Source organism: Ixodes scapularis, unplaced genomic scaffold (genome assembly GCF_016920785.2).
Source record: "Ixodes scapularis isolate PalLabHiFi unplaced genomic scaffold, ASM1692078v2 PGA_scaffold2__306_contigs__length_199485367, whole genome shotgun sequence".
Classification (NCBI taxonomy): domain Eukaryota; kingdom Metazoa; phylum Arthropoda; class Arachnida; order Ixodida; family Ixodidae; genus Ixodes; species Ixodes scapularis.
This window is the reverse complement of record NW_024609857.1, coordinates 127,934,738-127,949,052: the sequence shown is the minus strand read 5'-3', so window position 1 is coordinate 127,949,052 and position 14,315 is coordinate 127,934,738. Positions and strand designations below refer to the sequence as shown.

Sequence of the window (14,315 nt, the reverse complement as noted above, 5' to 3'; positions counted from 1 at the left end):
GGCTGCTAGAAATCTAGATAGGTGGCGCAAGTCACCGCCCGATTTTAAATAGTTTGCTCAAGTTATTTATCCATGTGAGTTCGGCATTCGTTTTTTTGTCCAGCGGCTCGTTGAAGCTACCGACGCCGCCGACCACCGACGACGCACGTACAGTACGCACCTTTGCACGTAGGTACGTCCGCCGCTTGGAGACTTTACTGTGTATAAAAGACATCGAACGAGAACTAACGCGCCCTGTGTGCTTTCAATTCGGGTGAAAGGCGCTCGGCTCGCTGGGCTCGTCTCTCGCCTGTTCTCGGCCGCTGGCCGCCATGTTTCATAAGGAACACGCTCGAAACGTGTTTTGCTGAAGGCAGACACGGTGTAGTGTGTGAAGTTTACACAGCACCTAATGTGTAGACGAAAAACACAGATAGCTGCGTGTAAAACGAACACGTTTCGACGTGTCCGCTATTGGACAACGGTTTACACGTCTGGGCGTGTTATTTTTGCTAACAGTGTAGGGAAAAGACTTAAATATTTGTGCGAAAACAGGCTCATAAAATCTAATTGCGTGTTTTTCCTTCGTTTTTATTATTTTTGTTTTTTGGAAAAGGATGATGAGAAGTCTACTTTAGCTCAGAAGCAAATCGATCTTGGAGTCAATCCATTTCTCCGTCCTCACGATGCGTTTTGTGTACCTAGGTTTTGGTTCAAGTTGTAATTTTTTTTTTATTTCAGGAAAAATAAACATCTTCGATGAAATTGAGAGTATAAAAAATGAAATTGAGAGTATAAAAAAAGAAACAAAGAAATTAAAGACTGACGTAAAAATATTCGCTCTCATCAGTCATGTCGGCTATGAGAAGGACATGGAAATCGCAAAAGAAGTGAAGGATCTTCATTTTATTGTAGGGGGTCATACCAACACTTTTCTCTACAGTGGTAAGTTTAACTTGCTATATCTTCACGTATATTGATTATTCAATATTGAATTGCCTCGTTTTAATGCCCAAATCACCTATGAGAGACGAAGCATCCCCACTACGTATTTCACGAAAAAAAAGTGGCGCTTCATAACTTTTAAGTTTTCTTAACAACGTTGCTTTACTTAATTCTAATCTTGGATAAAAAAAAAGAGTTGAATGCGGTCGAAACATTTAATTGTAGCTCATATATTTTAAGCGACCAATCCCAAAGTGCGTAATTACCAGAACCGAATGGGCGTGGTCGACGTTGCCTTCTCGATAACTGGGTCACATAACCGTCATATTTTTATTCATTGTTTGCATAAAGGTCAAAGTCCTGGGGATGACACACCAGCTGGGCCATATCCAACAGTTGTGAAAAGAGACGATGGTTCAATAGCCCTAGTAACGCAAGACTATTGCTTTGGAAAATACTTGGGTTTTCTGGAGCTCCAATTTGATGCCACCGGAAAGCTGAAGAACTGGTCAGGAAATCCTATTCTCATGGATTATACGATTGAAGAAGGTAAGATTCACGTTTTATAACCTTTAAGCTACTTTTTTTTTTTAATTTCGTGGAGTAGTAAAATGCTGCCGGCGCAGAGAGCAAAAGTAAGCACTGGGTGGCGGCTGTGTGACACGAGAGCGCACGACAGCAGAGCGCACGATAGGTGAGCGCTGCGACATGAGAGCGCGTGTCATTAGAGCACGCGCCACGAGAGCGCATGTGCGTGCCTTAGAAACGATTGATATTGAGGTCTTCACACAGATGTTTTCACGGTGCTGATGTTTTGACACCAAATGGAGTCGTATATTGAACGCTTGATGTTATTTATTTGGCTGAGTATGCAGACCTGCGGGGAATTCATTATTCTACAGTTGTCACCGCTGCCGCTCATAGACTGCTTCTTTTGAAATCGTTCACTACTTTCGCTCTCGAGACAACTCTCCTTGTTATTTTTGTCCCCCAGAAGCAGGAATTTGGTTCACATATGAATATGGCTGAAGAAAAACATCAGTTTGGCGATGACCGTTTTTCCGTGATTGAAGGTTTTAGTTCTTTACTGAGAGTAAGGCTCCGGGAGTCTATGGTGCGCGCAGGTGTTACATCAATATCATGTTTAATCCTGGCAAACATCGAGAAAACGTCGAATTTGGAACGCGCTAGAAATCAATCCGTTCGTTCCTGTGTTTAATGACGAAATATGAAGCTGCACTCACATATTGTGCAGTGCTGGCTATCGCGTAGCAGTTAATTAAATGTATAACTACCAAGTTAATATAGAAGGGTATTCGATAATTGAACGTTCTGCCACAAAGAAAAACACATCAGTAACTGCAGCTGTTCAGCGTTCTCGTGACGCGGGCTATAATGACACACGCTCTCGTGTGACGGCACTCTGCTATCGTGCGCTCGCGTGTCGCGGCGCTCTCCTGTCGCGCGCTCTGCCGTCTGCGCTCTCGTGCCGTGCGCTCTCCCCTAAGTGGCACATGTATTCCATGTAATACAAAACATCCATAATAGTTCAAGAAACTTTATTTCAAAACAATGTACGAAATAACTTTGGACATTGCTGAAGAAACCATATTTAGAATACCACAAGAAATAGGGAAGAACGCTGAAGCGTCACCTTTAACAGTGAAATGCGATAGCGTCATCGGGCCCCTTTTGCATCGCCTTCTCATTTGCGACGCACGTCTGCCTCGCTTTGACTAAACAGCGTGTGTGGCACGCCACTGAAGGGTCGTGGCTTCGAATCCCGTTTAATATTCTTTGAATTTTTATTTAAGGCAAAGTAGTAACTTTTTAAAGTTTAACCATTTCAGAAATGCGACCCCCTTTAATTCGCATTACAGGTCATTTTTTTAACACTTTCATTCCATGCGTGACGTCACAGTTCACGTGAGCGTTGTGGGTCGTTTGAAATGTCCGCCCGAGGACATGTGGCTGTGACGTCATGACCCTATCGCCCAATCAGGATTTTCGCGGCACGCCACCGACGCGGGCTTTTCCGCCACGCCACCGATTTTCAGCGAAACGAGCTCCTTAACGATATTATGTTAAAATCTTTTATGCTTGTTCAAACTGCGCGTTGTGCTTCCCGGCTGTCTCCATGGGCGCCGCACTATACTTGCCCGTTTTTTCGTGGTCAAGGACAACGCCGGCGGCGCTCTATGGGACCAGTTAATGCTTTCGGATTAAAAGAACAACAGCAGAATAGTGGAAAATACGTGAACGAAGCAGACCTCCTTTTCGAGCTGAAATGAATCGACAATATAAAACTATTCTTTCTAGCCCATATGTCGCTCGAAGTATGGGAACGGGGGCTCGCAGCCGTGGGATGCTTGTGGGCCGCATCCCAGAGAGCCACGGCAGCATCCGGCTGATAATTAGCCGGGAAGTGGCCCGCGAGCATCCCGTGGCGACGAAGAACCATTCCCATGTCTCGAGCGCTACATGAGTCATACCTACCGGTCTCAGGTTGTCGTTTCATTTTCCCTTGGAACTTAGCTCTGCTTTTTTAACGTGCTCACATATTTGACACCATTTCTTGTTTTTGTGTTTGCGCCGTGAGTATTGTCTCGTCTTAGTTTTTACTTCTCAACTTTTTTGTTATAACGTCTACGACAATGCCACTTCCAGGCTACAAGCCCGCGAGCTCTCTGCTCGTGGATGCACCTGGCTTGCGCGATCTCTCGCTCGGGTGGAGGGACTGCGAGACGGTCTTTTAGCCGTTAGAAAATACCATTGTAACATAAGTAGCTTTTTTAATAATGCAGCTATAAAAATTATTAAGAAACCAAAAGCCATGGCAATAAAATATTTTAGATATGTTCAACTTTATTAATTCCTAAATGTGAAATGTGCAACAGGACTACCGTTGTTATATTAAAAACTCAAGCCCGTTAGTGGATTTGACATTTTCAATCTTGTTATAACCTAAGGTATTGGCTCAGAGTAGTCGCATGTAGAAATGAAAGCTAGATATATCATTGGCAAAACGAACAGTTTAGACAAAGAAGTCAGCACGAGATCTTTTCTCTAGAAAGCATATGGGTGTCACTGAAACATTCGGCTAATTTACAAAATGAAACACTATTCATTGCTGCTTTTTTATTGTTCCAAAATATATATCCTCCCCCTCCCTTCTCTGACTTCACATTGGTCCTCGACCTTTCCGGGGTGGACTATCTGCCCTCCATACTCATATGAGTTTGAGAGACCTGACCTAGAGAAAGCAAGTTGCGCTCCATCTTGGTTGAAAACCCAACCAATTCATTATTGTGTAACCTTTATAACAGCCGTGTCCCACTAGAGCGACATACAGCCACAACAAACAGCTACTCACGACAACGAGTGACAAAAGACACCAAGAGACAGCCTGCTTTTCAGAGTGCGCTGTCCCACCTGGAAAACACGACGCAGAACACTGGGCGAAGGAGACTTGTTTTTTTGTGGGACTGGAGTTGTTAACAAAACACTTTAAAATATAGGGTGAAACAAGGAGACGCCAAGCTATTTAAATCGACAGGGAAATTCGGTTTCTTAACCTATCGCGCTACGACTTTGTGCAGCGTTGCCCACAGATGGTGCATTTCTTTTTGTAAAATTTACAAAGAGCGAACTTATCTGAGAAAAAAAATAAAGAAAGAAAAAGGCTTAGCTCCTATGGAAACGCAGCGACGCCACCGGTCTTCCAACAACACGGCGCCGTTTCGCACGGGAGACAAGAGATGGCGCAACGAACGCCGCCAACAAACGAGCATACGGCGCCGAGAGCCAGCGTCTTTAGCAGACAAGACTCAAAAGCGGCGCGCGTTCCGCAGGCGGCGACAGTCGCAGAAACAAAAACAGGCGCGGTGACAACAAGGAACTGCATGCGGTTCTTTGTCTGCTAAAGGGCCGGCTCTCGGCGTCGTCTGCGCGTTCGTTGGCGGCAGTTGGAGTCGCGACCGCTTGCGCCATCTCTTGTCTCCCGTGCGAAACGGCGCCGTGTTGTTTGAAGACCGGTGGCGTCGCTGTGTTTCCATAGGAGCTAAGCCTTTTTCGTTCTTTGCTTTTTTCCTCACGTAAGTTCGCTCTTTGCAAATTTTACGACAAAAAAAAAATGCACCATCTGTGGGCAACGCTGCACAAAGTCGTAGCGCGATAGGTTAAAGGGCAACTCCGGTCCATACTTTCGATTTTGGGATTATGGCTGTTTTTAGTGCAGTTAGCGCCCCTGAGTTGCAAGGTGTAATTTTTTTTCTCGTTATTGTGCGTAGTTTTAAAGATATCGACGTCTCAAAGTTTTGTTTGGGGCGCGGCCGACAAAACCGAAACTAGCCGCTCGAGGTTCCGGCAACACTGGAAATCAGCCGCTATGTGGACGTGACGCCAAGATCGTTCTCGTTCAGCGAGTACGCAGTGCAAGCGGCACCTACCTCTGTTGCGCTAGTCGTCTAAAGATAGAAGGTAAACTGATTTTGTTTTAATTCTGTATGTGGTAGTTATCCAGCATATGTAGCAAGAGTTAGTGCGTATACCCAAAAGCTAGCGACTGGAAAACCCGTCAACTCGTTCGGTGGCGTACTCGGCGGCCGCCGCCGCGCGTGCGCTATGCCGTACTCGTTGCTTGTATACCCAAAAGCTAGCGACTGGAAAACGAGTGAACTCGTTCGGTGCCGTACTCGGCACCTGTCGGCGTGCGTGCGGTCTCCCGCACTCGTCGCTAGGCCTAAATTGTCATCGGGGCTCCGTGGATGGAGAGGCGTTGCTCGACGCCGCGCTGCCAGAGACGTACAGTGCTGGCGCTTTCGCGCAGCGGGTCAGTCCCAGGCACGAAGCTTTGAGGCTCTCCGGCGCGTTCCGCAACAACCGAACAGACGTGTGTCAAGCTGTAGACGTCTGTTTTTTCGTTATTTTTTCCTCAGGCGCGTAAAAGCTGAATTTGTAAGCTACGACACCAATTTACCACATAACTTCGTCCAGGTAGTGAATCTTCGTACAAATAAAAAAAAAAAACTTGCCGCACAAAAAAAAAAAAAAAAAAAAGGTTCTTTGGGCATTAAGGCTAGCAAAAGTTTTTGTGGGTGATAAAGGAAAACAGAGAACGTTAGCAAGGTGAGAACACTTTCTTTCCCTTCCGCATTCCCACCCCCACCCACAACAATTTTTTTTTTAATTTTTAAATATTATATTTACCTCCAGCCGAACTCGGGCAAATTAGAGAGTTGTAACTTACAAATCCGAACTTCCGCGATTTCTTTAAAGTCCCTTGTGGTATTCACAAGCGCAATTATTACTGCTGCGTAACGGGTTGGAACGATTGGGAGGCGAATGTTTATATCGCATGAGCTTCACGCGCCGGCTGTTCGCTAGTAGTCGTTACGGACCTGAATACTACGCACGAGATTGCGTTGTAAACAAGCAGTGACGCAAAGCAGAACATTGTTTTCGTTTTCATTACAAACTTCAGTGTTTGGAGCTAGTTAGTGGTTGTACTCTACATGCCCACCATTCCCCATTCAACAGACATTCAATGGAGCATGAATGCTCAATCTTCAACACTGCACTTGACAATGACTGTTTTATTTATTGATCAGGATACTTTTATCATGTTTACCTTTTCTCTACATGTACGATGGGCAAAGAGCGACGGCACGGCATCCTTTTTAAGCCTCGACCCCTTCGCTGACAAGCCACAAGCAACCAACTCCCGTAGGTTTCGTTCGTAACTCTCCGGCGAAAAATGATCGGAGCAGAGCTTCGATCTGGGGGTCGACGTCCAAGGCTTTCCAAAGTCCACTTGTCGAACGGCGTTCACCCGCACCTTCTCCGATTTCCGATCCGTTGGAAACTTGTGAAAAAGCACCTCCGGGTTGCGCAGCGGCTTGTTTCAGCAGCCCACAGCGCTTTAAGTTGTACTCGGCATCTTTCGAGGAACAGCTGGGCAGTCTTGGGCGCACCGAGTTGCTCGCTAAAACGAGCCTAGGAGACCTCACAAGCAAATAAACAAAAAGCTATAGCGAGGGTACACGGGCTACAGGTAAAAGCAACTGCTAAACACGCAATTACAAGCCGAAGTAGCGGTGGTAGCGGCACAAAGAAGCGCGCGCGACGGCTGCGCCGTGCTCCCGTCCGGAACGGAGGAAAAAAAGAGAACGATGTTGACATCACGGCCCAATGTTGCTTTAGCGATCGGCAACCCGCTGGCATCCCGCTAAGGAGCAGCGGCTCGCGGCGGGTCGCGTTTTTATTATCGGCATTAGCTGAGAATGCGGCGTCCCACGGACGTGAAATTTTGGCTGGGGTCGTATTTTGTGTCACTAAAGCGATACCAGTAATTTAATTCATTTTGAGTTTTGGCCGGAGTTGCCCTTTATTAAGAAACCGAATTTTCCGGTCGATTTAAAGAGCCTGGCGTCTCCTCGTTTCACCCTGTACAAAGACAAAGCTAGTCGGGCGACACGACTTTTATGCTCCCCTCTTTTGGCAAAGAACCCACCTACAAAAACAGTGAAAGTAAAGGCGATTATTTTCTTTTTTGATGAAAGCTTCCGTGAGTCTTCATTTCCCGTTAGCGAGCTTCCGTAAACTGTAGTGACACAAACGTTTTCCGAACTAGAATTTCTAAATCGGCTTGCCGGAAAGTAGTGTCCTACTTTGTGGTGAGCAGTCTTCCTTTGGTGAGTCCTCGAACGTCGCTGTATCCATACTGATACTGGGGCGTAGAGCTCTGCGTCTTGAGGCGCCAACTCGCGCACCAAGTTTCCTAGAGATTTCGGAACATGACCGCCAGCGAGCGAGCCACGAGCACTAAGAGCCATCGAGGGACGGAAACTGCGGGAACGACCTGTGGCCGCCAAGGTCTTCTCATATCTGAAAATCGAGCGGCGGAGCGAGCCATGAGAGGAACGGGAGGAAGGTTAGAAGGATGTAAAGAGAAGCAACAGAAGGTACAAGCAAGCGAGGAGGTCAAGTTTGTCTTCGAGAGATGTGCCTCATTGTACGCGTTCAGGAGCGCTTCCCTTGCCTCCGAACGGAGTGACCCGAGTCAGAGCTCTTTGGATTTTCTCGCCGGAAATCGTCACCTGTCAGAAAATGACGCCATCTTTAGCTCCTTTAGCTCTACGTGCACCGCCTACGGACTCGTTGCTCCGAAGCCCCGGAGTTACGTGCACCGAAAGTGACTTTTGGCCGTCTAGTGGAAGGAGTCAGTGACTCCTTGACTCCGGGGCCGCTACTGAACGCGCCCATTGGGACTGCTCGCGGTGCTTCTAGTCCAACGACAAAAAAATAACTTCTTCATCGTTTGTCGACTCTTGTCGGCTTTCGTCGGGGGTGTTGGTCATTACATTAGGACAGCTTCAGTGACACGGAACTTTGTGCTGTCACCAGACAAAAATCGGTGTATGTCGCTCTAGTGGGACGAGGGCCGAGGCTATAAGCGCTCAAAGTTAAACCTTTAGAATATTTAAGTCAGTTTCTCTTAGCAAATATGTTCCATAACAGGAGAAAGAGAAGTTGTTATAATAACCTGTATGGCAAATTGTGATATACCTGGGGCTCGGGAATTCTCTGATGTAAAAAAGCTGTAAAAAAAGAATAATTTAAGTTTCTACTGATGAGCAGGTTAAATGTGTTGTTTCAGACTGACGTCGTTGAAAAAAAGTAAATATGTCTTCAATAAATCGAGCTTTGCAGGCCTGCTAATGGACGTACGACTTAAGAAATAACTACGCACTTATAGCTTGTTCGCTCTCCCCATTCTCGAATCTGCGTGTTCTAGTAAGATGCATAACGTAAAAAATGCCTATCGGACGCAACTTTCCTCTAATTGCAATAAACTTCCCTGCCAAGAAACCCAGTATAATTTTTCGCTTTCTGGATTATGGAGCTAAAAAAATATCTCGATTATTTCTGGATTTTATCGTCTCAGAAATTATTCCTTTGTCTGCAATCTGGGCTTCGGGTTTCCCGAAACAATTCCAGTTAGTTTTCAAGTTTCATACACCATATAGTAAAACGTTATACGCGGTTTTTCGATAGGGTTTTTGTCTATAATATTGGTGAACAAGCATGTGTTTATAAAGCACTGTTATAAATACTTGAGCGAGCTGGTAAAATAATCTTACATCTCAAGGTTCTTAAACAGTTTCCTGCTCAAAATAGAAATTATATATTGTTCCGTTACATAATGAATGAAAATATGTTAAATGAACTCCCATCTATACAATAGCGCAATACGGCTCGAACATGAAAGGGACAGGCGCTACTAACAACTGGTATTTTATGAAGAAAGACGAGAAGGAATAACATAATGTGTTGATTGAAAATTAAAAAAAATATATATATATTCATTCCTCACATTTCTACGCTTCCATCTCGTCTTTCTATATAAAGAACCAGTTTTCAGTAGCGCGTGTCCTGTACTGTACCTTTCATCTTCCTGTCCTGTTACACTATTGAATATATGATATTTAACCAACTAGCTCAGCGATTGATTTTAAACAAACCACAACAATATTGTGGACTTCATTTTCAACAGATAAAGCCATGCTTACAAAGTTGAAACCTTATGAAGAAATAGTTCGTAAGGCCGGGGATGAGCCCATTGGAACCTCCAAAGTCCTACTTGAAGCCAGCCACAAGATCTGCCGCCTGAAAGAATGTAACATGGTGAATCTCATAGCCGACTCTTTTTTGGCCTACTACGCCGACAGGAACAGCACCATTCCTGGTGCCTGGTCGGACGTGAATGCCGCTGTTGTGAACGCCGGAATCACAAGGACATCCATTCAACAAGGTACACGCAGAAACTTTCTTGCCCGTATTTTATTAAATTGTGATGTTAGAATATACTTCTTACAATGCTTGCTGAACATATACTGGGCTTCTGACTTCTGCATGTAGTTGAGCAATTACGATTATTGTACCACCCCACAATATACGCCATTAAAGTGCATTGGCGCTACTTGACAAGTGTCGATTTTCTGTTATGGAAGGAGCCAAAGCAACAAGGAGCGGTTCGTGTTACAAAAATAAAACGGGTTTTTAGACGAACAACTCAATTATAAAATATTGTGGTGTGTGTGAGGGGGTATTTTATGTAATATTGGTGTTTTGACTCCATCATTTGTATTTCCTTTCCCCATTTAATTACCATATACCGCATCCCTGCGCAGAGAAGCCAACTAGGTATATTACATATTTAATTTTTTTTTTCTGACACCTCTCACTATTTCACATTCTTTTTACTTGTTGTTCCTTCTACATCACCTGCGCACAAAACGCTCAACTTCCATTACATAATTTTCGGAACTAAGCGAGCTGTAACTCCTAGGCAGTATCAAATGTCAAGGCGAGGGTTCTTTGAAGCAACTGATAGGTCGATTGTAAATTATAGACTGGTGCTTGGAACGTCATCGTCTTGATGGTAATGAATAGTGAGCGGAAAATTATGAGGTAGGGTGGAACGAGATCTAATCCTGCACTTTCATGATATATATTTTTTAAGAATACAAGTTTGATTTACAGCGAAGCTGTATATGACTTGTTGGTCGGGTTTTTTCGTGTTAGTCGACACAACAGTAGTCGACAAAATAGTCGATTGAAAACCATCGCGCGGATCAGCGTTCGAGCGCGCCTAGCTTATATCTTATCATGTGGTTTGGACACTCATTTCAGTAAGAACACTACAAAACAAGTGTCAAAACTACGTGAGAGATTATAAGCACGTAGCGCTCCCCGCATGCATTTCTCGGTAAAGATTGCGGTTGCATAAGCTACCGCGGCAACGGCAGCGTACGATGTCTTTCATATATTATGTACACTGTTAGTTCGCACGTCACTGGCGCCGCCTAGCGCCACCTACAATGTGTCCAAGCAAGGTTCGTGCTGGATTACCCCCGATCAGGTAACGGACGGAATATAAAACATGTGCTCTTAGTAATTTGATTCCATCCTGATAATCTGTCCTAGAAAGTTTTGTCCCAAACCAGTCCCTAAAACATTTTGGGACTGTGCGTTTACTTTTCTTTCGTCAATAATTTGGTATAGACCCTTTTGCTGTGTACAAACATAATCTGCCGCTTGTGTCTCAAGCGACTTCCTGTGACACCGTTTTTGCAAGCCTGCTGAGTGTGCTATGTCACCACTGCTACAGAACATAAATGCTACACGGACAACAAAGCTGGAGACTTAACGAGAGCCTTCGGTTGTACAATAATACATCTTAAGGAGGCCAGTTCGACCACAAGAATACTCGAAACAGTTTAACAGGTCTTGCACTGGTAGCGTTTGCCATGAAAATGGTCTATAGTTCAGCCGACAGTCGTTGCAGGTGATACCACAGCTTTGCTGTCAGCCAGTTTTACAGTGTAAATTGAAGCCTCAATATTTTCTTTATATTTTTACGTGCCTCTTAAGAGGGCGCATTTGTCCATTTTGTGAATGTTTCTTCATATATTCGAACTGAACTTTTGTATGTTATATCTATCTTTATCATCATCTTCCTTATTCTCTCGTTGCATCAGCGACGTTATATTCGCGGCACCGCGGGCTTCCATGGTAAGAGCCTTTCTGTGGTTACGCAGCTCTCGTGAGTCAATAAATCTGTTTATTTTTTTTTTGCATGGATAGAACAGCGCGGGTATTCAGTCACACTCACATGCAAACAAGAAAGAAACAGAGTCGCAGCGCTGACTAACGACTCAGTGATATATTTCTTCTTCCTCAAATCGTCATCTTCTTCTCCTCCGCCGCTTAAAGAGAACATTTTAAATTTCTTAACACCAGAAACGAAATAGCCAATACATATTATTAAATATATAATAAACAAATAAATGAAAACTAAAATAAAATTAAATTTAAAATTAAAAAAAAAAAACTAAAAATAAAAAAATTAAAAAAAAAAATAAAAAATAAAAAATTTTAAAAAATTTAAAAAGTTAAAAATAATCCGCAATTACCTATCAATATTGGTATTTTGATGTTATCTGTATATCCAATTCTTTCTTTGGTAAAGCTAAGAATGGGGCACTAATGTATTGCGTGTCTAACCTGGCCATTTTTTTCTCAGCTTCGATGATTTCTCGTGTCAGCTGGTTACCACTTCTGGCAAGAACAACGCAGTTACTGAAGTCTGCTGAACACTTGCAGTCCCGTCAATGAATGCCTAGGTTACCTGAAATTACTCTGTTTATGTTATAGTTATGATCTCGTAACCGGTCATTTAGACACCTCCCAGTTTTCCCATATTTTTTACCGCATAAGAAAGAAATTTCATAAACCACCCCCTCAGAGCACGGAACAAAACGGATGTGATACTTTTGTATACAACCTAGGGTTCTATCGGTGTTCAAAAAAATTTAAACGTTCTCTTTAAACGTCGAAGTAGAAGAAGGTGACGATTTGAGAAAGGAGAAATATATCACAGAGTTGTTAGTCACCGCTGCAAGTCTGTTTTTTTCTTGTCGGCCTGTGCGTGTAACTGTATCCCGCGCTGTTCCATCCAAGTATGAATTACCAACAAAATGTAAGGGCGCAGACGAGCTGGTGTACTATTTTCAACCATGAATTACCAACTAGCCCAAGCCTCCGCATTATCAAGCTTTTATTATTATTAAACAATGAGCAACTATTTTCCCAAAGTGTCTGTCATTTCAACTTAATTTCACACTAGGCTGGCGGAGCGGTATTAAAAATGCAGGTGGATTCAATAGTACACTCATTGTGTAGTTGTCTTGGGAAAGGTATTGTTTCCGAGAAGAAAAAAAAACATATATCAGAATGATGGAACTAGTGCTTTTTCAAAACTATCCCTTCTCTGAAACGACCCGATGCTTGCAAAAATGTGTCTCTAATTTTGATACTGAAATTTCTACCATTCTCGCCCTGCGGAAACCTGGCGCATTCAGTTAGAGATTTAAACAATAGCAAAAAAAAAAAAAAAAAACATACGCAAGAAAATCTGGGAACACGATTAAAGCAGCATACTTTCGAAAGAGTAGAGTGGTCACATGTCTCAGATCTTCTTGTCTCTGCATGTGTATTTCTCGAAAGGTTAGAACGCCGCGACGGTGCCCATTCTAAGTTGCAAACTGTAAGCTTCTTGCCTAAAGTTCATTAAGTCTAGCATATTTTTATATTGTAATTAGCAATCCAGCGTTGCACAAGACTCCTTCTAACTACCTGCTGTGTTCGCTTCTGGTCAAGGGATTCATCAAGTTAAAACATCCAACGTGTCTAGTAATCCGGCAGTGACGTGACAACCGCGTCGGAGATCCATCGAGCTAATAGATCAAATATAGGTCAAGAGATTCACTTGTGGCCAAGGGGTTCAACGAAACGAATCAAGAAATTTATTGAGTTAAGAGAACCAGCGAGTAAAATTAAGAGATTCAACGGCTGTTTAAAAGTAATTACAGAAGCAAATACACTATTAGACAAGGGCGATGGGTCAAATTAATTTCTGCTCAAGTTTCGTTGTTTTTTTTTTTTTTATGACCTAAAAAATGCGTTTATTGTGAGACGCGTATGTTTCGAACTAACACTCGTTGGTTTTATTACTGCATAGATTAGGGTAAATTTCTCTTAAAATATATTTTGTTTTGATGACTGCAGTTTGTCATCTCATGAGCAAGTTTTGAGAGGCATTGGTGTTTAACGTGTTGCAACAGCTCGTTGGATCTTACGAATTGCGCTGATGCTCCAAGGCAGGGATGGGCAAAATACATGCAAATATGTATCGAAATACAAATACAAAATACTTCGTCAAAAACGTATTTAATTACAAATCTAATTACATTTCCAAAAAAGCATTTAAGTACAAGATACAAATACAACCAAATGTATTTCGTCTCCTCCAAATACTTTTCCAAATACATTCCTCAAAATTTGCGTCAGCGACTTCAGGACACGTGCAACAGGTTTCTGCGGATCTCATTTTAATTTTGCATCGCACCCTCGGGAGTTAGTGTGTGAGGCTCTAGTAACGTAACAGAAATAGAATAACAAAAAATGGAATCAGCTTGGACGTAATAGGTGAAAAAAGTACAGAACTTCAAGCAGCTTTTTTTTGTCGATTACATTTTGGTATAGACCAACAAAGAACTGAGACGACCAAAACGCGCACCACTAAATAGAGAATTTTTTATTGTTGCAACTCGCACGAGTTACGAAAATCTGGACGACCCGCGCATTTAGAATGTTCCCGGCAAAAATATGGATGGAAATCGGGCTGGAAAGCATCACAAGTTGTCGCAGGCACTTATTTAGCCAAACTGTCTGTGAACGTCAATTTCGTCACAATTCTTGTCTTGGACTAGCACCGTAATCAAAAAGTCACTAAACGCTTTGCTTGATTGGGAGACACTGCAATCGCT

At 43.3% G+C, this 14,315-nt stretch overlaps 1 protein-coding gene across 1 annotated transcript in view; it reads left to right on the top strand.

Moving 5' to 3' along the window:
- LOC8042861 (protein 5NUC-like) overlaps window positions 1-14,315 on the top strand; it is a 97,448-nt gene that overhangs the window by 38,028 nt on the left and 45,105 nt on the right. Inside the window, exons 4-6 of the mRNA XM_040207091.1 lie at window positions 721-924; window positions 1,276-1,473; window positions 9,479-9,736. Coding sequence (XP_040063025.1) covers window positions 721-924; window positions 1,276-1,473; window positions 9,479-9,736 — 660 coding nt within the window. The remainder of the gene's footprint in view (window positions 1-720; window positions 925-1,275; window positions 1,474-9,478; window positions 9,737-14,315) is intronic.